This window comes from Mauremys reevesii, linkage group 15, assembly GCF_016161935.1.
Source record: "Mauremys reevesii isolate NIE-2019 linkage group 15, ASM1616193v1, whole genome shotgun sequence".
Taxonomy (NCBI): domain Eukaryota; kingdom Metazoa; phylum Chordata; order Testudines; family Geoemydidae; genus Mauremys; species Mauremys reevesii.
Genome location: NC_052637.1, coordinates 720,749 through 747,811, shown reverse-complemented (window position 1 = coordinate 747,811; position 27,063 = coordinate 720,749). Strand labels below are relative to the sequence as shown.

Below are 27,063 nucleotides of genomic sequence, written 5' to 3'. Positions count from 1 at the left end.
GGGCTCAGAAGGGACTGCTCTCCCCACACAGTCAGTGTTGACCCCAATACTCCAGTGCGGTGTAGGGGCCCACTGCGGAATGTAAAATCCAGACCCTGGCCCATCCAAAGCTCTAACCCACTAGACCTCGCCCCCTCCAGGAGCTGTGGATAGAACCCAGGAGTTCTGGCACCCAGCCCCCCACACACACACTCCTTGCGCTGCCCTGCCGTGCCCTGCAGAATCTATTTCTGGAGACTAGTCACCTCCCTGCAGGGACTGTTCTCGGTGTGGGCGGTTACTTCAAAATGGGTCTGCTCTGTCCCTCTAGCCGCCTCGGGTGATTCTCCCTGCACGGCTGGTCACCGGCACAGGAGGATAAAACAAGCCCCGGAGTCAGGACTCTGCTCAAAGCTCTGTGCTCCCCCAACCCACTGCCTGCCTGACCCAGAGGAGCCCAGTATGGCCTGGGCTCTGCTCCTCGCAGCTTCCACCCTGGTTTGCCTCGCGCTGGAGGGTAAGTGCCGTCAGGGAGCTCGGGGGAACTCCACTCTGGGGTGACACAGGCCTGAGCGGCTCCTGAGGCAGCAAATGCCTGTCTCCCCTGAGTGCCTAGAATAGAATTCAATAGCCCTGACACCCAGCCTCCCCCACTCTAACCGCTAGACCCCACTCCCCTCCCGGAGCCAACAATAGCAGGAGTCCTGGCTCCCAGCCCCCTTCCTCTGGACAAATGAGTGTTGGAGATGCTGAAATCAGCCCCTTGGTGTGGTGTCTGTGTCCCTCTAATGAGCCGACTCACATGCACACGTCCAGCTGCCCTGGAAACGGCCGTATCAATTGATTTCCCTGGTGGAGGGGGAGCTCTCCTTGGAGGACTCAGAGGTGTGGATGGGGATTGCCGGTCTCTGCCTGCCATGCCAGGGTCCTCAACGCAGGCAGCTTTTGCCAGCGGCTTGAGTCAACCCAGGGTGAGCAACCCCTGCAGTGCCGCTGAAAGAGGATGAATCACAGCCCCGGGTCCTCTCAGTCACTCACAGGCCACTCCCCTGCCACGTCTCGGGTCAGCAACCCACCAGATCTCTGCCCGGCCATGGAGACATCTGGGGTAACCCAGTCAAACTGACAGAACCTCAGGAGGGGAAAAGTGGTGTCACTCTGCAAGGTATGATGATTGGGGGGGAGCCAGGACTCCTGGGTTCTGTCCCTGGCTTGGGGAGGGAAGTGGGATCTAGGGGTTAGGGTTGGCTGCCTGCAGGGATCAGGGGCAGCTCCAGGCACCAGCACGCCAAGCAGGTGCCTGGGGCGGCAAGCCAATGGGGGGTGCTCTGCCGGTAGCCGCAAGGGCGGCAGGTAGGTTGCCTTCGGCAGCATGCCTGCAGAGGGTCCACTGGTCCCGTGGCTTCGGCGGACCTCCCGCAGGTGTGCCACCGAATCCACGAGACCGGGGACCTCCCGCAGGCAAGCCGCCGAAGGCAGCAAAATACCTAGAGCCGCCCCTGCAGGGATGGTGGTTGTGGGGTGTTTGTGCCCATCTCTCACTGCATCTCCCCTTGCTCGCCCCCCACAGCCAGCAATCTGCGTTGCAGAGAATGCGCCCTGGAGGAGCCCTACATCGGTTGCCTCCCCGGAGCGTCTGAGTGCACCCCTAAGGCCGGGCATCCATGCATGACTGTCAACATCAGCTATAGTGAGTGTGTGTGTGTGTGTGTGTGTGTGTGTGGGAGGGGCGGGGTTCTCTCTGTCCCAAATGCCCCCACCAGTACTCATCCTTACTCCTTTCTGGGCAAGTTGCTGCTTGGCTCTGGCCTGACCCCTTGTGGTCAGGCTCAGAACTGCAATGTGGGCTCCCAGCCCCCTCCAACTCCCACCACCCCACCAAGCTCTAACCCACCAGACCCCACTCCCTTCCCAGAGCTGGGGATAGAACCCAGGAGTCCGACGCCCAGTCCCCACCTGCTCTAACCATTTGACCCCCACTTCCTTCCTAGACCTGGAAAAAGAACCCAGGAGTCCTGGCTGTATCAACATCCCATGAGCCAGGAGAGCTTTCAGCCGGTGATGGAACAGCTAAGCGGCCTGGGGTCGGGATGGCCTGGTTTCTGATCCCATCTGTGCTCTGGGCTTTGGGGTGGCGTGTTCGAGTGGCGTGGTTCTGAGCTCTGCCTCTCTGTCACCCCCTGCAGGAGGCGAGGTGCAGTTCCTCCTCCAGGGCTGCATCATGAATCCCAGCCGCTGCGGGATGGTGAAGGAGCTGATGGTCCCCGAGTACCACATCAATGTCACCTGCTGCTCCCACGCCTCCTTCTGCAACGAGTGGGTCCCGCTGCCCCCTGGCAAGGGAGGGCACTGAGTCTGACCTGCCACCCTCCTCTGTCCCTGCCTGTCCTCAGTCCCAGTCCCCATCCCTCCTCCCCCTCCTGCAGTTCTCCATCCATCATCTTCCCTCCTTTCTTCTCTTCATCATTCACCCATCCCTCTCTCCCCATCCTCCTCCGCCTCCTTCCCTTCTGCCTTCCTCTCTCCCTTCTTCCAACCCATCATCCCTCTCTTCTCTTCTCCTCTTCCTTCATCTGTCCTTCCTCCCCTTCTTTTCCTTTCCCGTCCTCCTCCTGATCTTCCCTCCCCCCCCCCCCGTCTACTCTTCCTCCACTGACGCTCCCGGTGTGAAACCTGCCCACGTTCACGGATTCATGTGATTAATAAACTTGCTCTGGGGTTGTACAGTTCTACCCAGCTGGAGAGCCTGGGGACAATATAGTCAGATAGAGTGGGGGTGGGACTGGGAGTCTGGACTCCTGGGTTCTATCCTTGCCTCTAGGGGAGTGGGGTCTAGTGCAGTGGTCCCCAAACTGTGGGGCATGCCCCCGTGGGGGGCATGGAGGAATGTGTGGTTGGCACGGTGGGTCTAGGCCAGCCCCCGGGGAGGCAGGGAGGGAGCGCCACCTAGTCCCACTCTGCCCTCAGCTGCAGCTCCGGCCCCGGCCAGAGCTCCAGTCCCAGCTGTGGCCCCCTGGCTCCTTGCCCCATATACAGTGAAAAACATTAGTCTAAAAATACTAAATGCTGAAAACCATTCCTAACTCTCTAGCTAACATGAGAGGGTCTAAATTAGCTGTTACCCCTCAAGAAAGAGATCCTGGCGTTATTGTAGAGAGGTTTCTGAAACCATCTGCTCAGTGTGTGGGAGCAGTTTAAGAAAGCGAACAGAATATTTGGAATTGTTAGGAAAGGGCTCGATAATAAAACAAAAAATATAATGCTGCTCTATAAATCTATGGTACACTCACAGCTTGACTACTGTGTTCTGTTCTGGTCACCCCCTCTCCAAAGGGATATATGAGAACTGGAAAAGGTACAGAGAAAGGCAACAAAAACGATGAGGGGTGTGGAATGGCCTCCATAAGAAGAGAGATTTCAAAAGCCGCGGACTGTTCAGCTTAGCCAGAGACAAGGGAGGAGGGGTATGAGGGCCGTCTCTAAAATCTTAAACTGTGCGGGGAAAGTGACTAAGGAATGAATTACTCCGTTCCATAACACAAGAACCAGGAATCACCCAATGAAATTAACAGGCATCAGGTTTAAAACAAACAAAAGGCAGTATTTCTTCACACAACACACAGTCAACCTGTGGAACTCCTTGCCAGAGGATGTTGTGAAGGCCAGAAGTATAATTGGGTTTTTAAATAATTAGATAAGTTCATGGAGGATTGGTCCATCAATGGCTATTTGCCAAGATGGTCAGGGACACAACCCCATGATCTGGGTGCCCCATAACCTCTGACTGCCAGATAGTGGGACTGGACAACAGGGGATGGATCACTCAATAATTGCCCTGTTCTGTCAGTGCTTTGGAAACTTCTGGTGCCAGCCCGTCAGAAGATGGGATACTGGGCTAGCTGGGCCATTGGGCTGACCCCTTAAATTATGCTTGGACTTGTTTTGACTAAAACCTGTAATGAGCTTCACTTGCGAAAAAGAAAATTAGCTCAGTGTTGGGCGCTAATGCTGGTAATGCACTGGTAAAGCAGCAGGGAGTTAGCACTGTTGTAGTCTAACAAATGTATTGCACTGACAAAGCAGGGCTTTGCGCCAGCTAACTTCGGCTACTGATGCACTGGCAAGCAGGGATTTGAAAATGCAATCGCAACCCTCCTTTGTCTCCACTGTTGACCAGGGGAGTGCTCCTCCTCCACAGTGACATCTAGTGGCCTATTTATACACTGCACATAAAGGTATCACTGTAGGGATGCTAGGAAGAGGGATGAGTGTGCCGGCTCTTGTCTCCAGCTAGTGGCTGGTCAGCATTACAAAAATGCTACCAACGCCCAGCTGGGAGAGTTAGGCCAAGATCCTCAAAGCTATATAGGCAGTGACCTCCTATTCAGCACCTAAATACCCATGAGAATCTAGGCCTAACTCCTAGTCCCATAGCTGAGATGGTAGAGGGAGGTCTTAGAATCATAGAATATTAGGGTTGGAAGGGACCTCAGGAGGTATCTAGTCCACCCCCCTGCTCAAAGAAAGACCAATCCCCAGATTTTTACCCCATTTCCCCAAATGGTCCCCTCAAGGATTGAACTCACAACCCTGGGTTTAGCAGCCCAATGCTCAAACCACTGAGCTATCCCTCCCTCCTTGGCTTTTCCTGCTGAAGATCCTGTGTTTCTCCATGGTGCTCAGTCTGCCGGACGTTCCGTCTCCCCTGCTGGTTCAGATGTTCCTTCGGGCTGGGCTAAGAGAGAGGTATGGGAGTTACTGTCCCATCACTAAAAAGCCAGGCCTAGAGTCAGGTGGCAGCTCGGGTATGTGCATTCCAGAGGCTCACGGATGGGAGGGCTCCCCACAGGTTTTGCCTGGAGGCCAGAATATCCCCCATCTCTATGGAAAGCAGGAACAGGCTGATGGGAGCATATTATGGCGTCCTTTTCCCTCTGGGGGGGCACCGGCTCCAGTCCATCCCCACCCTGCGGGGGCTGGCTAGCTCACGCATTAAGGGTTACTGGGTGACACAGCCCCCTCACTGCTCCGGATTGTGCCCCAAATTGTGGCACTCACCCGTGGTCTGCTGAAAATCTGGGACCAGTGATGTCAAGAAGCCACAGAGCCGGGCGGACGACGTCCCCTCCACCTGGGGTTGCTCCGTTCCAATATGGAAAAAATTCTTGTCTGTGGCATTGTAACGAGGCCACTGCTCCCCGCTGCCTCCTGCCCCTGTGGGGTTCCTGGGGGCAAATGCAACTATGGTCAACATGGAAGAAGGGAATGAATTCCAGCCACAAGGCGGCAGACAGGAGGATGCCCTGAACAGGTGTCCTTCACTGCAGCAGGTGGCAGCAGAGAGGGACGGGGACATACCCAGCCACCCACAATCTCCAGCCAGGTCTCACTGAGGCTTCCCACGAGCTAGGAAGGATCAAAAGCCAAACAACCCAGTTTTGCCCTCTTCCAAAATGGCCACCCCGCCATGTCGTTCTTCACGGGCTGACGTCGCAGGCTGCCCTCTGGTGGCAAAGTGGGGAAATGGTGGCTGCTGCCATGCCAGCTGCCAGGTTGAGCTGATATATTTGGCTCTGATGGGGAAGTGGGAGGGGCTCAGGACCAGCTGGCAGGTGTAATTTGCATAGATATCCCAAGTGTCATGTAGTACCCCCCCAGCTGCACAATCAGGGCTTTCCCCAGCTTCCACGCTCACAATCTGTCTCGCATTGGCTGTGTGACCGCAGGGACATGGACGAGGTGGAAAGGCTTAGAGCCAGTGGATGTTAGCAATTAGGAAGCATGGCTCACCCTAACCTCGGAGTCAATGGGCCCAGGTTGGCTAGTCAGGACCAAGGTATTGTCAGATTTCAGAGGGGGAGTTTTGTTGTTTTGTGTAGGGTGGCAGCTGCTGGGGAAAAAAGAAATAAACAGGAGGGTGATCATCTAGTAATAATTGATTCTACTATTGGTAGGATTGGATTCTACCTGCCCTGGGGGGTACCAAATTTGAATGCAGGTTTGTGGAGCAAAGCTAAAAGTGCAGGTAGATCCAGGCTGGCTAGCACTCAGGGTTGCAACTTCCTAGTAGTTCCCTTTCAAACTCGGCCCAGTAGCGCATCACTCTGCGGCTCAGCACCACTTCGGCCTCCGTGTGCGTGTGGTTGGCTCCCCCCACGGACGCCAGGGTCCCGAACAGGTAGGGCACCTCGGAGCCATGTGGCACGCCCGTCCACTTGGGGGAAGACAAGCCACTGGGGCGGTGGGTGAAGGTGTAGATGTACACGGGACTGCTGGCCTCTGCCATCTGCCCAGCCGTCTTGGCTATGGGGCACACCACATGATAGTCACTGATGACGTGAGCCATGGTGCGGTGGTGCCATGCCAGGCCCTGCCCCTTCTGGCTGTACTGCTGTGCCACCGCCTGGATGTCCTCCCATGGCAGCCCCAGCATTGTCACCCTCAGCACCTCCAGCAGCTCCTCCCAGCTCATGTGGCTGGCATTCACCTTGGTGAAGTTAAGGGCACTGATGATCACATAGGAGCCTTCGTTGGCCGTGACGCCGGCCAGGAGGGGTATAGGCTGGCTGTGCCCTACCTCTAGGAGTCTCAGTGGCTCATCGGGGAGGAAATCCCCGTCGACGGTTGGCACGGACGCAGACATGGACATAATGTGTGTCCCACCGTCTCCCAGCTCCTTCCCCTGCAGGCAGCCCACCAGGGCGGTGTCATTTAAATCGATGCAGCCTAGGTCACGGCCCAGTGCCCGGCCTATCTTCTTGGCCACTTCCGGGCTAAACCAGGCCCAGGGAGAGGTGGGGGCACCGCTCTGCAGTGCGGCGCGGGTGAAGAGGGGCCGGCTCCCCGGAGACAGGAGGTGGAAGCCGACCGAGGCGGCCCCAGCGCTCTGGCCGAAGAGCAACAAACGGGCCAGGTCCCCACCGAAGGCGGCTGCGTTGTCCCGTAGCCAGCGCAGCGCCAGGCACTGGTCCCACAGGCCGGCGTTCCCCGGGGCAGCTGGGGGCAGAGACAGGAAGCCCAGTGCCCCCAGCCGGTAGTTCATGGAGGCCACGATCACGTTCCTGGTGGCGGCTATGAAGCGCCCGTCATAGATATCGAGGGAGGCTGCACCTGTGAAGAACCCCCCGCCGTGGATCCAGATGATTATGGGGGCCGGCGCGGGGGGCCGGGGATGGGGCACCCAGACGTTAAGGAAGAGGCAGTCCTCGGACTGCGGCATTTTGGGCATCCACATATAGGCATCAGGGTGACTAGGAAACGGAGGCTGGTGGCAGGCGTTGCCAAAGCTGGTGGTCTCCAGGACTTGGCTCCAGGCCTGGTGGGGAAGCGGTTTCTGGAAGCGCAAGGCCCCCACGGGGGGCTCGGCATAGGGGATGCCCAGGAAGGCCGTCACTGTGCTGGAGCCGGCCTGGAGGTGCTTGCCCCGGATGGGGCCGCTGGTGGTGAGCACCACGGTGCCGTCATCATCGGAGCCAGAGCCAGGGCCCGGCAGGGAGAGGAGGAGCAGGCAGGGGAGCGCAGGGAGGAGTCCCAGCATCACAGCAGCTGGAAGGGAAACCCCCCCAGAGGGAGTTACAAGGAACTGGCACCTTTCCCCTCTAGGGGGCGCTGGTTCCAATCCAACCCCAGGTCATGGGGGGGGGGTGGCTGGCTCGGGGAGTGGAGAATGGGATATGGGGCCCTTCCCCTGCTGGGGGAGTTGCTCTGCCACAGCCCAACCTATTTAAACCCCCATGCGAGCAGGAAGCCTGGCTCCCCTTCGGTAAACAGTCTCCGGTCAGTCACCCCCACCCTGCCCCGGGCTCCAGCTCTCCGCTGAGCTCAGAGCTGTATCACCGCCCTTTGCCCTTTGCCCTCTGCCACAAGAGGCCCCTTAATGCCAGGGGGGAAATGCTGAAAGGCTGGGACAAAAATCCACATGCCCCCCTCCCGGAGCTGGAGAGAGAACCCAGGCGTCCCAGCTGCCAGCCCCCCCGCTGATCCACTAGACCCCACTTCCCTCCCAGAGCTGGGGAGAGAACCCAGGAGTCCTGATTGATAGGACTCCTGGGTTCTAGCCCCAGCTTGGGGTGGGGGGAGTGAGGTCTAATGGGTTAGAACGGAGTGGGCTGGGAGTCAGGACTCCTGGGTTCTCTCCCTAGCATAGTGAGGGCAGTGGGGTCTAGATGTTGGGCGGGGGGGGCCTGGAAGTCAGGACTCCTGGGTTCTCTCCCCAGCTCGGGGAAGGGAGTGGGGTCTGGGAGGTCAGAGACAAGTGGGGCTGGGCATCAGAACTCCTGGGTTCCATCCCCAGCTCTCAGCGTGGGGTCTGTGGAAGGGGTATTAGCTGGGAATCTACCAGCCAAGTTCCCCTGACACCAGTCACCCCTTGACCACTCTGTGCCCATCGTGGAGCCTGAGAGACCCCCCTCCCACCTCAGCTACACAGACTCACATGCTGCAGGCACGGCTCTGTGGCTCCTACTGCAGCTCCCAGCTCAGCGCGAGGGGGGATCTGCTGATGCTGGAGCCAAGCAGCTCTTGTCTCCAGCACTGAGAGCAGCAGCCAGGGCGCAGCCACTTGAGTTGATTTACCCTGGCAGCAGCGAGCTCGCTGGGCTGTGCACACACAGGGCCCAGGTTCAAGGTGGCTGGAAGGATCCTGGGGCAGGGTCCATGGGCTCAGAGACCCAGTTCGGCACCTCTGTGAAATGCAGCCGCCTCTGGGGTGGGGCAGCTGGGGCCCAGCCGCACAGCACAGCTGCCTTGGGCTCGCTCGCCGCTGCTGAGATGCGGCTGGCTCTAGGGTGAGACAGTGGGTTAACAGGAGGTGAAGGGGAAATCCCATAGCCAGTTCAACCCACAGCTGGATTTTGGTGGTGCCAGAAGGGAAGCCCCCTTTGGTGGGACAGGACGGGACATTTTAAACTTGAGGGGTCAGGGTTCCAGCCTCATCTTGGGCTTGAAATGGAAAACGACAAGAGGTAGGCGAAGATGTTCATTAGCCCTGCCCACAAGCTGAGCCCCGCCCACCAACCTAGCTCCGCCCTCTCAAGGTGCCAGCAGGGCGCCGTGCCCGTCATCCAGGAGTCTGTTCAGCTCTGTTCAATATAGGATCACGCAGGCTCTGCTGAGCTCCCCACAACACATTTCAGCTACGTGCTGGGGCAGGCAGAGAGCTGAGCCCATCGCTCCGAAAGCGGGGAATGCTGCCCCAAGTGTGTCCAGAGCAGCAACTCCCCGACCTTCCGCTCCCCATCCCCTTTTTGGGGGGCTGCTTAAAAAAAGAGACTTTGAAAAAAAATAAAAGAATCATTCTCGTCCCCCAGCTCATATATCCGCCACCCCCCCCCCCCCCGGGCCAGCTCCCCTTATCTCAGCTTCCAGGACCCCGGCAGCAAAACAGATTAAGGGATTTTCGTCCCCAGGGGGAGCCGAGTATTAGGGTTACTAAGACATCCAGCACCACAAAGCCACGTAAGCTCCTGTATGGTTTTATCTTCTCTTGTTCTGTTGCTTTCTGCCCCCCGTCCCCACCCTCCATCTTGTCTCTATTCTTTCAGCTTCCCACCTGCAGCACCACCACCTGAGAGGACCCCAGCCCTGCCTAAGGAGAAAAGCCCCTAGAAGGATAAGGCCTTTGTCTGCAGCCATATTGCAAGGCCTGAAGCCTTCATTTGCAGGCAGATTAAACGAGCAGCGGAGAAGCAGGAAGTCACATCCTCACATTCCCTCTAAATTACATTAAAACGATGCAACTTCAGGCTGCTAAGGAGGAGACCCCGTCCTAACGGCACCTACTGTCGCCAGATAAAGAAACAGCTCTTAAGATGGTTAAAGAAAACTTTCTTTGATGGCATCCTGTTTGGCAAGAAACCACTTATCAGTAGCTGTGGTTGTGAAATCCTCATTTCTGTGTTGTTTTTCTTTATGATCCCCACTTCCCTAGTGTGTGTCTGGATGATCTGGCTGGTTCTTTGATTATTTCTGTCTGTTACATAATTAATTTTGCTAGGTGTAAATTAATTAAGGGGGTGGGGTATGATTGGTGAGAGAATTTTGTTAGGATTGGTTGGTAAAATTTTAGTATATTGATTGGTTAAGATATAACTAAGCAGGGCTCAAGTTTCACTATATAAACCGGGGTCCCAAAGAAAATTCTTGGGGAACCAACTCCAGGACACAGCCCCACACTCAGAGCTGCCAGACCTCAACACTCTGCCAGTGACACCAGTCAGAAACTGGAGTCCCCCAGATGGACCTGATCCTGACGGGCCATCAAGAACAGTTCATCTGTCTTAGTGGGAGTGGTTAGCGCTGTATGTGTAGGGTGTGCAGTCTGGTTTTTGGTGATGGTTAAGAAATAGAGGTTACGTGGGATATTACTGTGTAAGGCTCTTTCACTGGTAAAAGACCCTGTAAACCTGCAAAAGATTAATCCCCGAGTCCACATGGAAAGGGTGTTAGCCCAGAGCCCACAGAGGAGTAGAACCCAGAGCTCATGCAGGGGTAAAGTTCGGTGCCTTTCACCTGGAGCCCTAGGACCAGGTAAGGGGAGGTGCCTAAATTAAGAAGATTGCGCCTTGAGCCCTAGGAACCAGGTAAAGGCAGGTGCCCTGGAGTGTGTAACAGAGAATTTTGTGCGGGTAACACCCCAACCAGCTGACGGCCCAAACCGGGAAGCGAACCGGGGCCAAGCAAGAGATGCCACGGCCGACCAGCCAGGGCTGCAAACGCGTCCCATGGGACATCCCAGACCCTAGTATTCCCACTGGTAACGGTAGAGGGTTTCTCCCACCAAGTCCCCATCACGTCTAGCAAGGACCATATAGTCCCTCCGTCCTTGAACCACCCCCATACCCCCGGAGTCCCCTCCACTGTATTCCCCCCTTCCCCTACACGTAATCCTAGAGGGGTAGCATCCATTACGGTCCCGCCCTCCCACCAGCTTGTTTTAAGCCAATAAAAGATCCTGAGGCAGGAAACGTGCTTCTAAAAATACACACGGAGATGCAATTTGATTGTATGTTTATAAATAAACAAGGGTCCCAAAAAACACCCCACCAAATCAGAACCGACACCCCCTCGAAGCCCCATGTCTCGTTCCCCACCCCCTGAGCCAGCCAGTCCCCTGCCCTGGGGCTGGATCGGAGCTGGCACCCCCTAGTGGGGAAAGGCCCCGTGTCCCGTTCCTTGCCCCACTGAGCCAGCCAGTCCCCTGCCCCAGGTGGGAGCTGGTGCCCCACACAGGGGAAAGGCCCCGCATCCCATTCCCCACCCCCCTGAGCCAGCCAGTGCCCCAGGAGTGGATAGTTTCGAGGGGGTCGCTCCTCTTCCTCCCCGTTTTCGAATCAGTCTTGGCACCTCTCTTACGAACGGAGTCTCCTAAAACCTCCCCCAGGCCTGTCCTTACCACCCCCGGCTGGGATCAGGCTCCAAGCCACTGGCCCACTGCTCGCGGCCATCCCCAGGGGGTCACCTCCTGCTTGGGCCCCCTTTCCCCATGCGGCTCCCAGCTTCTGCAGTCCCCTGCGGGGTGGGGCGGCTCTGGAGACCGGAGGTCACACTGGGGGTTTCGGCCTTCTGTGCTGAGGGCTTCTTCGGGGGTCCCTGGGGGGCTGCAGGTTTCTGGTCTGGAGGGGAAGAGATGAGATGGAAAGGCAGGAAATTCCCACTGCTCCCCTGCCTTCAAATTCTCCCCTCCCGCCCTTGATCCTGATATTTGTCCCCTACACGGCTAACCCCACCCCAGCCAACCCCAGACCCTCCCCCACCCCCAGATCCCCTCCCAGCTTGATCCCAGATTCCCCTCCCCAAAGTCCCCCCAAATCCAATCCCATCTTCTCCCCGTACCAATCCCAGTCCCCACCCTCCCAATCCATACCCCTCTCAGAACAACCCCAGCTCCTCCCCCACCCAATCCCTTCCTGGCTGAGCCCAGCTTCCCTCTTCCCCTCCCTCCCCAACACAAACTCCCCATGGACAGATCCCAGCCCCTTCCCCACACCAATCCCAGCTCTGACCAACCCCCACCTCCTCCTCCCTCCAATCCCCCCCCCACAACTGATGCGAGCTTCACCCCCCCCCGACAAATCCTGGCTCCCCCACAATCCATACTCCTCTCTGACCAATCCCTCCCCATCCCCCCCCCCCAGATCAATCCAGGCCCCCCCCCCACACACACACAGTTAGAAAACAATCCAGAGCCTGGCAACCCCCAACCCCCCACCCCGCTCCCCAATCCTCCCTGCTGAGCCCTGCCTCCAGATGCCCCATTCCTCCCCTCCAGCCCCACAGCGCCCCCATTAACCCTTTGGATGCTGCCCCTTCTCACCAGCTTGGGGCTGGTTCTCCAGCAGGGCCTCAGGCTGCTCCGCCCACAGCTTGTACGCAGGGTTGCTTGGGAAGCGCTTAGTCTGGCCGCAGCAGAGACACCGTACGACGGACCAGCGCCGGCCGCGGCACCCTGTGGGGAGGGGGAGGGAGAGGAGCAGGGAGTCAGGGACCGGGCACAGACGGGCGTGGGGAGAGGCTTTGCCACCTGACCCCACTGCCCTCTCAGGGTCCTGACTCCCAGCCCCCCATGCTCCAACCACTAGACCCCACTCCCCTCCCAGAGCTGGGGATAGAACCCAGGAATCTAGGCTCCCAGCCACCCAGAGCAGGACTGACCCCTCCCCACTAGGGGGCAGCACTCACTTCTCTGGCGCACCGTGGAGCTGATGCCAGGGACCAGGAGGGAGGAGCAGGATTTGCAGATGGTTCTCTTCACTGACGGGTCCCTGGGGGGGAAACACAGACAGGTGCTGGGCCTGAGGAGATGGGCCTCTAGAGGGGAAAGGCCCCATGGCCCAGTCCCTGTCCCCGCCCCCTGGGACCAGATGAGAGCCAGCACCCCCTAGAGGGGAAAGGCCCCGTGTCCCGACACTCACTGTCTCAGGACGAGCCTGCGGCTGATGCTGCGCTGCGTGTGGCAGTAGAATCGCACCAGCTCTTGGTTCTCGGGGTTCTGGGCGAGGACACAGTGAGCTGCCTGTGGGGTGGGCAGGGGGAAAAGAGATGCAGAGCGAGGGGAACAGCCCCACATCGCCCCCTGCTCCATGTCACCCCCAATCCCTCCGTCCCCCAGCCCCATGTCGCTACCCCCAGCCCCACTGATCTCTCCTCCCCCAGTCTCACTGTTCCCCCTACCCCATCTCCCACCACCAATACTCCCTTCCCCAGCCCCATCTCCATCTAACCTCCCCTCCCCCCAGTCCCATATCACTTCCCCCATCTCCCCCACCTCCACATGACCCCCTTGCCCTACCAATCCCCCCTCCCTCCCAGGTGCCCCAATCCCATCTTTCTCCAATCCCCCCCCACACCCACACCGACACCCTAACCCTCTTTGCCCATGCTCTGTTCAGGAATCCTGGGGGGAGCCCCAGAAATCCCCCCTCGCCAGGCCCCACAGAGACTCCCAGCCCTGGGGCTAGGGGGAATTGTTCCCAGGGTCTCTCTCAGGCAGTGGCTCTCAAACTTTTGTACTGGTGACCCCTTTCCCATAACAAGCCTCCGAGTGTGATTCCCCTTATAAGTTAAAAACACTTTTAAATGTAATTAACACCATTAGAGATGCTGGATGCAAAGCAGGGTTTGGGGTGGAGGCTGACACCTCGTGACCCCCTGAGGGGTCCTAACCCCCAATTTGAGTACCCCTGCACTTCGGGGTGTAACCCCCATTCCTGCTGGGATCCCAGCACTAGGGGGCCCCACCCTCACCTGGTAGAGGAAGCTGAGCCTTTGGAAAGCCTCTTTATCCTTCACCTGGGCCGACATCGCTGTGGGGGGCGGGTCTGGAATGGGGGAAAATACTTGAGTGGGGGGCAGCCAGTCCCCTAAGGGGCTGTTAGCTGCCCCTCCCCCAGCAGGCTCCATGCTGCCTCCAGCAATTACCCCAGGGTGGGGGCGTTTTCACAATCCATCCCCCACCCCATTTCTAATGGCTCCCCACCACACACACAGAGCTGGGATCTGTCCCCAAAAAACAGGGGGCGCCCAGGCTTTGTTATTCTTCCAGGAGGGGCAACAGCCCCCCCATACCAGAATGGGGCCCTGCTGCCCCCTACCCTTGTAGGGTTACACCTGCTCCCCCCAGATCACCCCCAATAGAACATCCCCCACCTCCTCGATAAACCCCACCACCTCCCAAATCCTCCATCTCCAGCCCTTATGTACCCTCCCAGCCCCTGTCCCAGACCCCTATCGCTTCCCCTGCCAGCCCCTCCCCAGCAACCCCCTCCCCCAGACCCGTATTGCTTCCCCTGCCAGCCCTCTCCCCGGATCCCCCTCCCGGCCGTACGCTGCCAGCCCCTTTTATTCCCCTCCCCGTTTTCCCCGGACCTCAGTCACATGGAGACACCAGCAGCTGCAGCCTGTTCCTGCTCAGCCCAGTCCCCCGACGTAGCTGCAGCAGCAAAGGCCTCTGGGAAATGTAGTTCTCCAGCCTGCCTGGCTCTGCCGCACATCATGGGGGGGGGACCCCCGTTCCTCCTGCCCCTGCCCCCTCGGGTCCCCCCAGGCAAGACTCAGCACAGCCCTGGCCCTCTGCTGGCCATTCCCCCTCCCTCCAGCAGGGGGCTCCCTGCGCTGGCAGCCAGTGCTGACCCCGAGGGGGCGCTGTGTTGCAGGGAGTGGGGCGAGGGCTCAGTAGGGGGCGCTTTTACTCTGCCTAATTTCAGATAATACTGTATGGGGCTGATTCCTTTTTTTGCGAGGTTGGATTAACTGCATTGCATTAGCTCGCTCCCAGCTCAGGCGGACATGTATTGCCATCCCTGGAATTCATCCTGGGGGTGTCATTGGATTTAGGAGGCTTCCCCGTCCCTTCTTGTCCTAAATTGTCATGGTTCAGTGTTTAGTGGTAGTTAAATAGCTGCTGCCTTCCACCCCAGAGGTGGCTGCATCTCAGTGCTGGATGCAGCATCTCATCATGCAACTGTTTCCCCAGCTGCCCCACCCCAGAGGTGGCTGCATCTCAGAACTGGCGGGGAAGGTACAAAGATCCCGGGCATCTGCCTTGACTTGCTGATTTAAAAAAAAAAACCACTGATGGAAATGTCTGAGCGCTTTGGATGCGGCCGTTGGGCCAGGGGCGACGGAAGGTCCCTAAAAGTGGGGCAGCCATGGGCACCGAACCATGGCCCCACCCTGATGCTCACCCCACCAGTCACTCGCACTTAGGGCCAGTAATTCCGGTGCCCCTGCTTTGGGCTGCTGCCAGGGCAGCCATGTGCCCAAAGCTCGGCACTCCCAATGGAGCATTTCGAACAAAACAAGGGGCGGGGGTGGGGGTGGTCAGTCCCAGGTGACCAGTTTGCCCGAGGGGAAAGGGGGTGCGATGCTGCCCAAGCAGAACCCCAGCGATCGGTCCTCGCTTCCACCTCTGGAGCAGATACTTCAGCAAAGCCAGCCCTGATCTCAGCTGGGGCAGGGACTGTCCCTCGCTGTGTGTCTGTGCAGCGCCTGGCACAACGGGGCCTTGATCTCAGCTGGGGCAGGGACTGTCCCTCGCTGTGTGTCTGTGCAGCGCCCGGCACAACGGGGCCTTGATCTCAGCTGGGGCAGGGACTGTCTCTCGCTGTGTGTCTGTGCAGCGCCCGGCACAACGGGGTCCTGATCTCAGTTGTGGCCTCTACGTGTTGCCCTAATACATCTAATCCTAAGCCCTTGTGATGATTTGCTGGACGTGTCAAAGCCACATAATAAACACGACGATCAGTTGCCCCAGGGCAGGCTGGGAGGATGCCCTGAGGCGATCGGAAGAAACTCCTGGAAAAAGAAACAGCTGAAGGGATCCAAGGCATGGGCTGTAATACTGAGTTAGCCTTTGCTCTCTACTTCCATGAGCAGTATGGGCGAGAATATTGTGGCAGGGAGTTCCGCAGGAAAATGGGGAGCAGGATGCTTCTGCAGCCAACCAAAGTTTGAAGACTAAAAGGACCAAGCCTTTCTGATAGATAGAAATGATCCAAAATGAACAGGCCCGAGCAGAGACCACTGCTCTGAGCCAGGGCAGCAAGGACCAGGCTGGGATATTCAGCTGCGTGGACCCATGGGTCTGATCAGGGAAGGCGGGATACCAGGCTAGGTGGGCCCACGGGTCTTATCTGAGGAGGCAGGAGACTAGGCTAGATGAGCCCATTGGTGTGATGCAGCAGGGAGGTGGAGATCCCATGATAGATGGACCAATGGCTGAGGGGGGAGACCAGTGTCCCAGGCAATGACGGAGGCGGGGTCTGGAAATAAACATCACCTTTATTCATATACAGAGGCTATAGAGCATTGGAATGAACATGGAGAATGGGGGGGCGGAGCTCAACCAGGGCAGGGGGCGGAGCCTGTAGCCAGGCCCTCCTCCCCCCTCCCCTTTTCTCAATCTGTCCAGCAGGGGGAGCCACTAACATTCGTCCTCCCCCAGCAAAGCAAACAAGTTCCGGCTTGAGAGTTTCCCCTTCAGCACCCTCCTGGGTGGGGCTTGGGCTGGGGCGCTGCTCCCTCCCGCACTGGAGGCAGCTGGCTCTTCCTCCTCCTCCTCCTCCTCCTCATCGGCATCACGGTCCTTCTCCTCATCCTCCTCCTCCCCAGAGCTGGAGATCTCCTCTTCCTCCTCCTCCTCTTCCTCTGAGCTGTGCCGGCTGTGCTTGCGGTGAGCCTCCTGCAGGGCGGCGATCTCTGCTGTCTCAGGATGGTGCTCCCACATGGCTGCAGGGACAGACAGACAGTCAGGGGTGAGCTGTAAAGGGACACCACCACGCTCTAACCACTAGACCCCACTCCTCTCCCGGAGCCAGGACTAGAACGCAGGGGTCCTGACTCCCAGCCCCCCCTGCTCTAACCCATGAGACCCCAACTCCCCTCCCACAGAACCCAGGTGTCCTGGCACCCAGACTCTCCACTGTAACCACTAGACCCCACAACCATCTGCAAAAAAATTTTGGATTTTTCAGCCTGATTCAATAGAATGAAAAAAAAAAAAAAAAAAGGCAAAATAGAATTTCCTGCATAATGGTAATTCTGATTTTCACTCATCTCTTAGATTTTCTATATGTGCACACACACACTGACCGTTAACACGCGAATACCTGAACTGTAACATATTTATACAGCACACTTCTGTGGCGAGAATGAAGAAAGCAGTCACTGTTAACTACTGATTATCATCCGTAAACTTATTTTGAATTCAAAGGAGCAGAGACTCGTTAGCAATGAGTAACTATTGATGTGACTATTGATGGCCCATCAGCGAGTTTATGAACTGATCCTAAAATACTCCTTGGGGAAAATCATTGCTCGCTAACTTCATTAACGGATTCTCAGGCCAACATCCTCTCGCCTGACCTCCTGCATAACACAGGCCCTGGTTTAAGCCGTGTGAACCAGAGCAGCCCTTTTAAAAGATCCAAGGTTGATTTAAAAGCTGCCCGTGACCCACCACAGCTCTTGGTAAATTGCCCCACTGCCCCTCCCGGTTCAAAATGTACGTCTTTCCACCCTGAATCTGTCTGGCGTCAACTTCCAGCCGTTGGATCTTGCTCTAAAATAGCCACAGCATCAATAATCGCCGCAGTGGAGAGGGAAGGATTTTAGAATTATGAATAGGTCGGATATCGGGATAAACGAGCCTTAAAAACTCATCAGCCTTTCGCTCAGGGGCTGAGATTAAAATTCTGTCATAGAGGATGGTGCTGAGTCACTGGGGTGAATTCCCAGCCATTCCTGCCTTTCCCTGAGGGGGGCAAGCGGGGTAGAAAAATCACTAGCCCAACACGACTTGCCACTGGCTACTCCCCCTCCCGTAGCCATTACAGGCAACCTTCCACTGGATCGCCCAGACTCCCAGAGGGATGCTGGGTAAATACCCACCATGCCCTGGGAGGGCAGTCCCCTCCCCAGCCCAGTACCTTTCTGAGTGGAGTAGCCGGAAGGCCGCAGACACAGGCAGAGGCGCCCGTCCACCGCCAGCCGCAGGATGCTGTTGGCAGCTCGGTACACGTCGTTACGAGCCGCTTTGGCCGTCTTGTAACCGCGCTTCTCGGCCCAGGCTGGGGAAAGAGGGCGAGATGGGGTCAGCACGGACCACAGCACCCCCTAGTGCTGCACGGGGGCCAGCACGGACTGCCAGGGGAGAACACCCCCCTACTGAGCTCCCTGTCCCACTCCCTGCAGCATGGCGCCCCCTAGTGCTGCACTGGGGCCAGCACGGACTGACAGGGGAGAACGCCCCCTACTAAGCCCCTGCCGGGCTCCCTGCAGCACAGCGCCCCCTAGTGCTGCACTGGGGTCAGCACGGACTGCCAGGGGAGAACGCCCCCTACTAAGCCCCTGCCCGGCTCCCTGCAGCACAGCGCCCCCTAGTGCTGCACTGGGGCCAGCATGGACTGCCAGGGGAGAACACCCCCGTACTGAGCTCCCTGCCCCACTCCCTGCAGCATGGCGCCCCCTAGCGCTCAGACCCCATTCACCTTCACAGATGTCCCAGGCGCACCACCTGGTCTCGGGCCTGCCCTCCTCGGCATTGGGGTGGCGCAGCTTGAGCAGAGCTTGGATGGGGATGCGGCCGGCCAGGTATCCCACGGCGTTGTAGGGCTCCTGGATCTGGGAGATGGGGTAGATGCCAGACAGGATCTGCAAGGAGAGACAGGAAGCAGCGCTCAGCTAGGGCAGGGAGACTCGGTGTAATGCCAGCATCCGCCAGCAGGGGGAAGGTGTCTCACTGCCGCCATGACCAGGGATTTGGCGTAAGTTATCCCAATATTACATGGGGGGGGATTTATGTACGGGGAGGAGGAAGAGAACGGAACCCAGGAGTCCTGGCTCCCAGCCCCTCTCTAACCACGAGATCCCACTCCCCTCCCAGAGCTGGGGATAGAGTCCTGACTCCCAGCCCCAACCCCTGCTCCACCCACTAGACTCCCCCCACCCCAAGCTGGCTGTGGGGCGGTACCTGTAGCTCCCTGTGCACCAGGGAGGGGAAGATGAGGCCGGGGCAGTCGCACAGGCGCACGGTGGGGGTCAGGAAGTAGGTCTGGAAGTACTTGGTGTGTCCGGGTGTCCGGGACACGCTCACCACCTTGTGCCCCACCAGCCCGTTCATCAGCGACGATTTGCCCACGTTGGGGAACCCTAGGGGAGGGGGCGGGGTCACAATGTGGACGGAGCCCCCCAAGTCCGCCCCCCCCAAGGTTCTCCCCAATTCCGATCCAGCCCCCAACCCCCCTTTCGTCCCCAAACCACCAGCCACCCCCACTGCATGCCCCCTTCTCCCCACCCGCCCGCAAGACATCCTGTGTCTCCCCTTCATGCACTGCCCCCCAACCAAACGCCCCCTCCACATCCTGCACCACCCCTTCCCTGAAACCCCTTCCACAGGAGCCACCCCCCGCTTTTCCCACCTGCCCGGATACTGTCCCCCTCAGATGCCCCCTTAAAACCCCATGGAGATCCCTCGTCCTCCACCCATACATCCCTCCCCGTGCACCCATTATCCAAACCCCTCCAGCTACCGCCCCCCCAATCCTCAGCAGCCCCAAGCCACAGATCAGGAGTACGACGCCCTCCCCCTTCCAGTGGGGGCGCTCTCACCCACACAGCCCACGGTCAGAACGCCGTCCTTGTAGAGCTCCTGGGAAGGAACCCCGACATCCATGGCCACGTCAGTCTGGTGTTCCACCAGCACAGCCGCCCCTTCGTCGTCCTCCTCCTCCTCGTCCGAGTCCTCGGCGGGCAGGTGGGCGCTGGCCGCGTCCCGCTCAATCTTCTCCTTCCAGCTGCTCAGGTCCACTGGGGAGGGCAGAAGGGTCAAAGAGAGGCCAGCCAATGACTCCGTAGCAAGGCTGGGCAAGTGTGCGGGAAGCTAAGCAGGGTCTGCTCTGCTCTGCTCAATGCGTGGATGGGAGACGGCTCTGGGGGTGCCATGCTGCAGGGGGCAGGCTCTCCCCTAGCTGTCAGTGCTGACCCCCATGTGGCACCAGGAGAAGCTGTGGAGCAGGGTAGGGGATAAGACAGTTCTGACCCTAAGGGGATGTTAGAAATGGTCCAACCAATTCCAGGACTCATGGAGAGAACCCTGGTGCGCTGGCCAAATTCCACGTTAACCCCTTCCTTTTCTGCCTGCCTAAAATACCCCGTGCGGTTCCCCTCGCACAGGGGGGTCACCATCCCTTCCCAAGCTCCAGTGCTGTGCGGCTGTTCCCCAGAGGCCCCACCCCAGAGGTGGCTGCATCTCAGCGCCGGGCGAGCGATCCCTATGCAGTGCTGCTATGCGGCTGTTCCCCAGCGGCCCCACCCCAGAGGTGGCTGCATCTCAGCGCCGGGCGAGCGATCCTTACAACGCAGAAAGAGCTTCGGGACCCACCCTGTATCAGAGCAATGTATTGGGGATACCCCCCAACCCGGCTGAATGGGAAGTTGTGGAGTCCTCACCTTTCCCTGCAGTGATGGTCTCGCAAGCGTGGAGCAGCTGCTCTGGTCCCATGGCCGTGCTCCTGCCCTTCCTCCGCTTCCGCCGCTTCTTAAACACTGACGCACGAACAGGGAGAAGCCAGAGGTTAGACTAGGGGCCAGGACTCCTGGGTTCTATCCCTGGCTGGGGGAGGGGAGTGGGGGTCTAGTGGTTAGAGCAGGGGGGCTGGGAGGCAGAACTCCTGGGTTCTATATCCAGCGCTACGAGGGGCGTGAGGTAGAGAAATGGGGGGTGGAAGCCAGAACTCCTGGGTTCTATCCCCCATTCCCAGCTCAATACTAAAGTTTTCCAGTGTCACATCCCAATATCCAGGCACTAATTCATCTGCAGCCAGATCAGAGCCGGCACCCCCTACAGGGGGAAGGCCCAGAGTCCCATTCCTCAAACCCTGAGCCAGCCAGACCCCACCCTGTGGCTGGATCAGACCTGGCGCCCCTTAGTGGGGAAAGGCCCCGGGTCCCACCCCCCGAGCCATCCAGTCCCCCGCCCTGGGGCTGGATCAGACCTGGCGCCCCTTAGTGGGGAAAGGCCCCGGGTCCCATCCCCTGAAGCAGCCACTCCCCCGCCCTGGGGCCGGATCGGAGCCGGCGCCCCTGAGCAGAGGCGTTACCTGTGCTGGGATCCTGGCTTTGCTGGGGGTAGGAGGTGAAGCAGACGACGTGCACCTGGGGGAAGCGGGTCTGGAAGTAATGCTTCCAGGCCACCACCAGCGCCGGCGGCGCCAGGTCAATCTTGTTCAGCACCAGGATCAGGTTCTTCCTCATCTCTTTGGTCACAAAGTCATACAGCGCAGGGGAGAAGTTAATGACCTGGGGGAGGGGGAGACGGGGACGGCTGAGCCAAGGGAGTCGGCTCCAGTGGGTTAGAGAGGCAGGGCTGGGAGTCAGGACTCCTGGGTTCTATCCCCAGCTCTGGGAGGCGAGTGGTGTGTAGTGGGTTAGAGCCGGGGGGGCAGGAGAGGAGATGGGAACCAGGACTCCTGGGTTCTGTGCCCAGCTCTGGGAGGGGAGTGGGGTCTAGTGGTTAGAGTGGGAGGGCGTGGGGGGAGCCAGGACTCCTGAGTTTTGTCCCCTGCTCTGGGGTGGGGGGGGCCAGGACTGGGAGTCAGGATGTCTGGATTCTGTCCCCAGCTCTGGAAGGGGAGTGGTGTGTAGTGTGTTAGAGCGAGGGGGGGCGGGGGGAGCCAGGACTCCTGGGTTCTGTGCCCAGCTCTGGGAGGTTGTAGTGGTCATCAGTGGTCACCGCCCCAACCACGCTGTCCCCTTCAATCCGGTTAATTTCAGGAGCTGGGATGGCAGCAGCTTCAGGCCAGGACACTGGCAGTTGAGGGAGGCAAACAGAGACCATGCAGGGGCTTTACGGACGTGGGGAAGGGAGCGGTATCCTGGTTTGATACCCTGTAACGCTGGGACGCGGGAAGGGACCCAATGACCCACAGGGTCACGCCCAGCTGCCAAGAGAGAAGGGAGACCTCAGGGCTCCCCCCACAATTTGTAAGCGCCCCCCAAGAGCCCCCGGGGCAATCGCTCCAATCTCCTGTGTCGGCCGCCTTGGGACAGGGCTCCTGAACCACTCCCACGGCAGGACCCCGGCGGCCGGGAGTGAGACTCTCCAACCCCCACCCCTCCCCACAAGCGGTCCCTGCCCCATTGCCCTGGGATCCCAGGCAGGGGAAGGGCCCTTACCGGATGACGGACGTCTGTGATCAGCAGGATGATGTCTGACATCTCCAGCACCCGCCACAGCTGGCGCCAGGTCTGCAAGGCAAGCGGAGACGAGAAAGCCCCTGAGCCAGCCAGTCTCCTTATCCTGGGGCTGGAGCAGAGCTGTGGGGGGAAGGCCCCGTGTCCCATTCCCCGCCTCCCTGAGCCAGCCACTCCCCGGCCCTAGGGCTGGATCGGCGCCAGCATCCCCCAGAGGGGAAAGGCCCCGTGTCCCCTGCTCACCTCCAGGTTATGCTCGAAGTAGCTGAGCTGGCTGGGCTGGTAGGTGCTGTAGATTCCCTCCAGATAGTCCCGGAAACACTTCTCCTCCCGCACCAGCAGCTGCTCCTTGCTCATCTGGTAGCTCCAGGGGGGGCGCTTGGGGAAATCCAGCACTGGAGGGGGTGGGCGGGGGAGAGAGGTTAGTACGGAGGGATCCCAATCTTAAGAAGCTGTGAAAGGGCCAGCCAGCAACCCCAGCAGATGGGAGCCGTTCCCCGGGAACTGGGATTCCATCACCCACCCATACATGGTCCTCAGCCAATGTTCCCCACCCCCGCCACGACCCGCTGTGCCCACACGTCAGCCAGATCAAAAGTTCCTCAGAAAGCAAGCAGGAGGGGGGGCAGCCTGGGGAACTCCCCGCCACAGGATGTTTGCACAGACAGAGCCAGGAGGGAGGGAAAAAATTCAGGAGGGTCCTGGCCCCTCCGGGCAACAGCCCCTCCCCACTGCAGCCCCTCGCTCACCGGAGCCGGATCTGTAGACATCCTGTATGTCCAGCTCCTTCTCGCTCTCCGGGACGGGCTCCAGGATCTTCTCCTGAGCCACCTTCTTGCGCCGCTCCAGCTCCTCCCGGCTTTCGCGCTCAAAGTGAAGCCGGTACCTGGCAGCGGGGGGAAGTTACAGAGCATCAGGCCAGCTGGGAGACCCGGGGGCAGAGATCCTAGTTGTCTCGGTTCTCCTCCCCAACAGGGGCTCCCAGCGCTGCCAAGATGCCAATCCAGATCTCCCACCCGCATCCAGACCCAAGCCAACCCTGCTTAGCTTCAGATTTGATGAGAGGTGTCTCAGCCAGCTGGTCTCACTGGCTTGATCTAATGCCAGCCAGGGGAGAATGGCACATGGGGACCTTCCTCTCTAGGAGGCACCGGCTCCCATCCGATCCCAGTGTAGGGGGACTGGCAGGCTCAGGGGAGAATGAGACATGGGGCCTTTCCCCTCTAGGGGGCACCGGCTCCGATCCGATCATTCCTGTCTGGGTGCAATGCGTTGTGGGGTCTCAGCCCCCCACAGTGGAGGCGCCCTGTCCCCACCCCACAGCCCAGCCCCTACGCTGGCAGCCTCATCAGGGAAACTGAGGGCTGAACCGGCCACAGAGCCCCAGCTCCCCCCTGCCCCCTAGGGGCAGATCCCTGCAGGGGCAGGCCTGAGTCCCATGAGCCGGGGCGCTATGTGTGTTGGGGGGAGCTCTCTTCGACCCAGCAGGGAGACCCCCGATGCAGCCCCCTCTTCCCAGCTGATCTGCCATGGCTGGACTCATTGCATAGGGCCCTCGGTGGGCCACGGAGGCTGAATCCCCTTCGGTACAGCGGGATGCGGGCCTTGAACACCAGGATAAGCAGAAAGGCCGAGGGAAATCGCTCTCCCCCTCCACTATAACCCCCCATCCAGCAGCAAGGCTAGACCTGCCCAGGAGGGGGCAGACCTCAGAGCCAACCCCAGAGCGCCAGGTTGGCCCAAATTCATCCCACTGCAGCTATCAACAGGGGGGTGTGGGGAAGCCAGGACTCCTGGCTTCTATTTCCAGCTCTGGGAGGGGAATGGGGTCTAAGGGAGCAGGATCTAGTGGTTAGAGCAAAGGAGCTGGGAATCAGGACCCTTGGGTTCCACACCTGATTCTGCCACATACGCTCTGTGTGACCCAGCTCTGTGCCTCAGTTTCCCCCCGATCACCGCCCCTCATTACCTGTTGGGGTCATAGCTGCGGTCCCCCAGCCTGCGGACTGCTGGCTGCTGGTTGAGTTTCCGGACCTGCAGGGACAGGGACTCGCTGTCCGACGTGTCTGTGTGGTCCTCCCGCCGCTCATGGCTGCCACTCCGGCTGTTGGAGCTCGACCTCACGCCATCAGGCAGACCTGGGGCACGGAGAGGGCAGAGTCAGGGACCTTTCTCCACTAGGAGGCGCTGGCTGCGAGCCGCCCCAAGGCAGCGTAATGCACCTCCACAGATCAAGGCCCCAAGGTCAGACCCAGGCTCTGCAATGCAGCCCTGCAACGCTGCGTCAGGGCTGCTCAGAACCGGGGACGCTTGCAGCGTGTCGCGTGTCTGCGGCAACAGAGGTGGGGGCTGGATCCAGTCTCCCTCCCACGAGAGACTCCTTCCCCCTCAGAGTCTGCAGAGGGGACGGCATCATTCCTCAGGAAATGGGAGGAGAGTCTAGTGGCTTAGAGCAGGGTGGGGGCTGGCAGCCCGGATTCCTGGGTTCTATCCTCAGCTCTGCCACAGCGTGACTCTGGGCAGGCGCTGGAGTTGAGCAAAGGATCGCCGCAGGCAGGAATTTCTGAGGCACCCCGAGCGGATGTCAGCAGCACAGCGAGGGTCACCCAGGGGCTGAACGAAGGTGGGGTGAGGAGATTAGTGTGGCCAGGGTGGGGCCCCTTATCGGCCGCTCCCAATCTGTTTGCGAGGCAGGGCTGAGAGCTGAGGAACGCTGACTCGCAGCCTGCCTCAGCGGCAACAGTCAGGACTCCCTAGCACAGGGCAACACCATCCACCAAGCGTCAGAGGCAAGCACAGGGCCTGGCACAGTGTGGGGGGGCCCCTGTACCACTCCCTGCAGCACAGCACCCCCCTGTGCCATATTGAGGTCACACTAACTGCAAAGGGAGAGCACCCCTACTGAGCCCCCATCCCGCTCCCTGCAGCACAGCGCCCCCTAGCACTGCACCGGACACTCAAGTGGCAACAGCAGCTGGCAATACCTTAGAATCATAGAATGCCAGGGTTGGAAGGGACCTCAGGAGGTATCTAGTCCAACCCCCTACTCAAAGCAGGACCAACCCCCCAGGCAAATTCTTGCCCTAGGTCCCTAAATGGCCCCCTCAAGGATTGAACTCACAACCCTGGGTTTAGCAGGCCAATGCTCTAACCACTGAGCTATCCCTCTCCCACCACAGCTGCCCTTCTGAACAGATGGCCTGGCCACACTGACCCATGCCCCCCCCCTTGTGAAGACCTTGGAGGGTGCCAGGGCTGGCACTGCATGCCAGGGGCAAGCTCTTTGGCAAGGCACAGATGACAGAGTCCTGCACATTGTGCTCTCGACTGGCTGCCAGCTGAATCCTGGGTAACAGGACTTTAACACAGCTCCTTTTTGCCTGGGAATTGCCTTGGTTTATTGTCTAGGTGCTCAAAGTCCAATGGCGCATCTCAGTTTGGGGATATAGGGATTTTCCCCTCTAGGGATGCCAGCTCTGATTCAGCCCCAGTTGATACCACTTTAACATAGCCTGTTCTCTATTTTATAGCTCTCGTGGAGTTTTTGCCTAGCAATTTCCCTTGTTTACTGCCTCCAGTGCTTTAAGAACAGGCACCAGGCTGCATGCGCTCTCTCTCCAGGGAGCTGAGCTTGGGAGGGGACAGTGGGGGAGAACGGGACATGCCCAGGGCAGGGCTTGCAGCTCCGGGACTGGCTACCCCCAGATGTCAAGCTGAACTGGGGGCTTGCTAGATTGGTGCCTGATTGCCACAGCGCAGCACTGGGGCAGAGCACCCAATTGTTTTGCTCAGAGAGAGGCCTTTGTGCCCAGGGAGGTTGTCCAAATTTCTACAGGGCACTGGGATACTCCAAGGCCTCTCACCTGCCTAAATCCCCCACCGCCGCCATGCTCCAGGGGCCCCAGGCAATTTCAAGTGCCAGGATTGGGTCAGCCCCCAGATGTTGGGATGGGGAGAAGGAAAGGTCAGTGCCCAGATGTTTTGGGATGAGAAGGGGGGTCCCCCAATACTGGGGTCAGGAGATGTATTTTTTTTGTAAGGAAAATGTTCACTCCCCAGCAGTTGGAAAGGGGGGGGAGGGGAAATGGGTCAGTCTCCAGATACTGGGAAGGGGTTTGGTGCCCAGATGTTAGTGGGGGCAGGGGGAGGGGTTGGTGCCCAGATGTTAGTGGGGGCAGGGGGAGGGGGTCGGTGCCCAGATGCTGGTGGAGGGAGGGAGAAGGTCAGTGCCCAGATATTGGTGGGGGGGAGGTCAGTGCCCAGATGTGGGGGGGCAGGGATGTCGGTGCCCAGATGTGGGGGGAGGAGGGGTCGGTGCCCAGATGTTGGGGGGGAGGGGTCGGTGCCCAGATGTTGGTGGCCGTGGCCCCTTCCTCACCCCGTTTCCGCTCCCTCTTGTCCTGCAGCTGCTTCTTCTTCTGCTTGGCGCTAAACGGCCTCTTGCGGGGCATGTCCCGGCCCGGCCGCCGTCCCGCAGCACCGGGAGGGAAGCGGGAAGAACCACTCTGCAGGCCCGAGGGGGAGGGGGCGGAGCAAACCACTGTGCTGGAAGAAACCACTGAGAACCCGGGCGGGAGAAATCTGGGAGAAACCATGGCGGAGGGAGGAATAAACCACTGAGACGGGGGGGAGAGGACTCTTGGAGAAACCACTGAGGAAGGGGGGAATAAACCACTTCGAACGTGGGACAGAATAAACCATCGAGAGCCGTGGGTGTGGGGGAATAACCCACTCGGCAACTGGGAGAAACCACTGAATGGGGTGGAGAAGAAACCATATAGATCCCAATAGAGCGGGGAGGCAGAATAAACCATTAAAAGATACGGGGAGGCAGAATGAGAAGGGAGAGGAACTATTAAGAACAGAAAGAAAAAAAACAGGAGTACTTGTGGCACC

The 27,063-nt window shown here is 59.1% G+C and overlaps 4 protein-coding genes across 9 annotated transcripts; 1 reads left to right on the top strand and 3 right to left on the bottom strand.

Moving 5' to 3' along the window:
- The first annotated feature begins 296 nt into the window (after positions 1 to 296).
- LOC120382977 (lymphocyte antigen 6 complex locus protein G5b-like) lies at positions 297 to 2,442 on the top strand. The gene is made up of 3 exons (XM_039500492.1): positions 297 to 496; positions 1,550 to 1,669; positions 2,166 to 2,442. The coding sequence occupies exons 1-3, from the start codon at positions 442 to 444 to the stop codon at positions 2,330 to 2,332; spliced, it is 342 nt and encodes a 113-aa protein (XP_039356426.1). The 5' UTR covers positions 297 to 441; the 3' UTR covers positions 2,333 to 2,442.
- A 2,131-nt stretch (positions 2,443 to 4,573) lies between these two features.
- Positions 4,574 to 7,516, bottom strand: LOC120382950 (acetylcholinesterase-like). Of its 2 annotated transcripts, XM_039500425.1 has the most exons (3): positions 6,027 to 7,516; positions 5,038 to 5,204; positions 4,574 to 4,714 (listed from the first exon to the last, which is right to left on the bottom strand). In XM_039500425.1, exons 1-3 carry the CDS (start codon positions 7,514 to 7,516, stop codon positions 4,659 to 4,661), a joined length of 1,713 nt encoding a protein of 570 aa, XP_039356359.1. In that variant the 3' UTR covers positions 4,574 to 4,658. The 2 variants fall into 2 exon arrangements, 1 of the variants encoding a protein (XP_039356359.1); XR_005588290.1 differs by lacking the exon at positions 4,574 to 4,714 and having other exon boundaries at positions 5,135 to 5,204; positions 5,947 to 7,516.
- A 3,607-nt stretch (positions 7,517 to 11,123) lies between these two features.
- Positions 11,124 to 14,475, bottom strand: RPP21 (ribonuclease P/MRP subunit p21). Of its 5 annotated transcripts, none has more exons than XM_039500426.1 (6): positions 14,344 to 14,475; positions 13,723 to 13,796; positions 12,891 to 13,051; positions 12,658 to 12,740; positions 12,293 to 12,424; positions 11,124 to 11,591 (listed from the first exon to the last, which is right to left on the bottom strand). In XM_039500426.1, exons 2-6 carry the CDS (start codon positions 13,777 to 13,779, stop codon positions 11,434 to 11,436), a joined length of 591 nt encoding a protein of 196 aa, XP_039356360.1. In that variant the 5' UTR covers positions 13,780 to 13,796; positions 14,344 to 14,475; the 3' UTR covers positions 11,124 to 11,433. The 5 variants fall into 5 exon arrangements, with proteins under 5 accessions (XP_039356360.1, XP_039356361.1, XP_039356362.1 ...); XM_039500427.1 differs by lacking the exon at positions 14,344 to 14,475 and adding an exon at positions 14,303 to 14,319; XM_039500428.1 differs by having other exon boundaries at positions 11,125 to 11,591; positions 12,891 to 12,991.
- A 1,762-nt stretch (positions 14,476 to 16,237) lies between these two features.
- On the bottom strand, positions 16,238 to 26,761 carry GNL1 (G protein nucleolar 1 (putative)). The gene is made up of 12 exons (XM_039501649.1): positions 26,546 to 26,761; positions 24,137 to 24,305; positions 22,917 to 23,053; positions 22,411 to 22,562; positions 22,150 to 22,221; positions 21,075 to 21,273; positions 20,425 to 20,520; positions 19,585 to 19,782; positions 18,947 to 19,125; positions 18,465 to 18,627; positions 17,904 to 18,044; positions 16,238 to 16,704 (listed from the first exon to the last, which is right to left on the bottom strand). The coding sequence occupies exons 1-12, from the start codon at positions 26,616 to 26,618 to the stop codon at positions 16,400 to 16,402; spliced, it is 1,884 nt and encodes a 627-aa protein (XP_039357583.1). The 5' UTR covers positions 26,619 to 26,761; the 3' UTR covers positions 16,238 to 16,399.
- Between the last annotated feature and the right edge of the window lie 302 nt (positions 26,762 to 27,063).

Coding starts and splice junctions, on each gene's coding strand:
- LOC120382977 (XM_039500492.1), top strand. CDS start 442: ATGGCCTGGGCTCTGCTCCTCGCAGCTTCCACCCTGGTTTGCCTCGCG. Junction 497..1,549: donor GGTTTGCCTCGCGCTGGAGG/GTAAGTGCCGTC, acceptor CGCCCCCCACAG/CCAGCAATCTGCGTTGCAGA. Junction 1,670..2,165: donor GACTGTCAACATCAGCTATA/GTGAGTGTGTGT, acceptor CACCCCCTGCAG/GAGGCGAGGTGCAGTTCCTC.
- LOC120382950 (XM_039500425.1), bottom strand. CDS start 7,516: ATGCTGGGACTCCTCCCTGCGCTCCCCTGCCTGCTCCTCCTCTCCCTG. Junction 5,205..6,026: donor CTAGGAAGTTGCAACCCTGA/GTGCTAGCCAGC, acceptor ATTTGCCCCCAG/GAACCCCACAGGGGCAGGAG. Junction 4,715..5,037: donor AGATTTTCAGCAGACCACGG/GTGAGTGCCACA, acceptor CCTCTCTCTTAG/CCCAGCCCGAAGGAACATCT.
- RPP21 (XM_039500426.1), bottom strand. CDS start 13,779: ATGTCGGCCCAGGTGAAGGATAAAGAGGCTTTCCAAAGGCTCAGCTTC. Junction 13,052..13,722: donor GGCTCAGCTTCCTCTACCAG/GTGAGGGTGGGG, acceptor GACATGGAGCAG/GGGGCGATGTGGGGCTGTTC. Junction 11,592..12,292: donor GGAGAACCAGCCCCAAGCTG/GTGAGAAGGGGC, acceptor CTTCCCCTCCAG/ACCAGAAACCTGCAGCCCCC.
- GNL1 (XM_039501649.1), bottom strand. CDS start 26,618: ATGCCCCGCAAGAGGCCGTTTAGCGCCAAGCAGAAGAAGAAGCAGCTG. Junction 24,306..26,545: donor CAAGAGGGAGCGGAAACGGG/GTGAGGAAGGGG, acceptor TCCGTGCCCCAG/GTCTGCCTGATGGCGTGAGG. Junction 21,274..22,149: donor TCACAGACGTCCGTCATCCG/GTAAGGGCCCTT, acceptor CCCCTCCCCCAG/GTCATTAACTTCTCCCCTGC.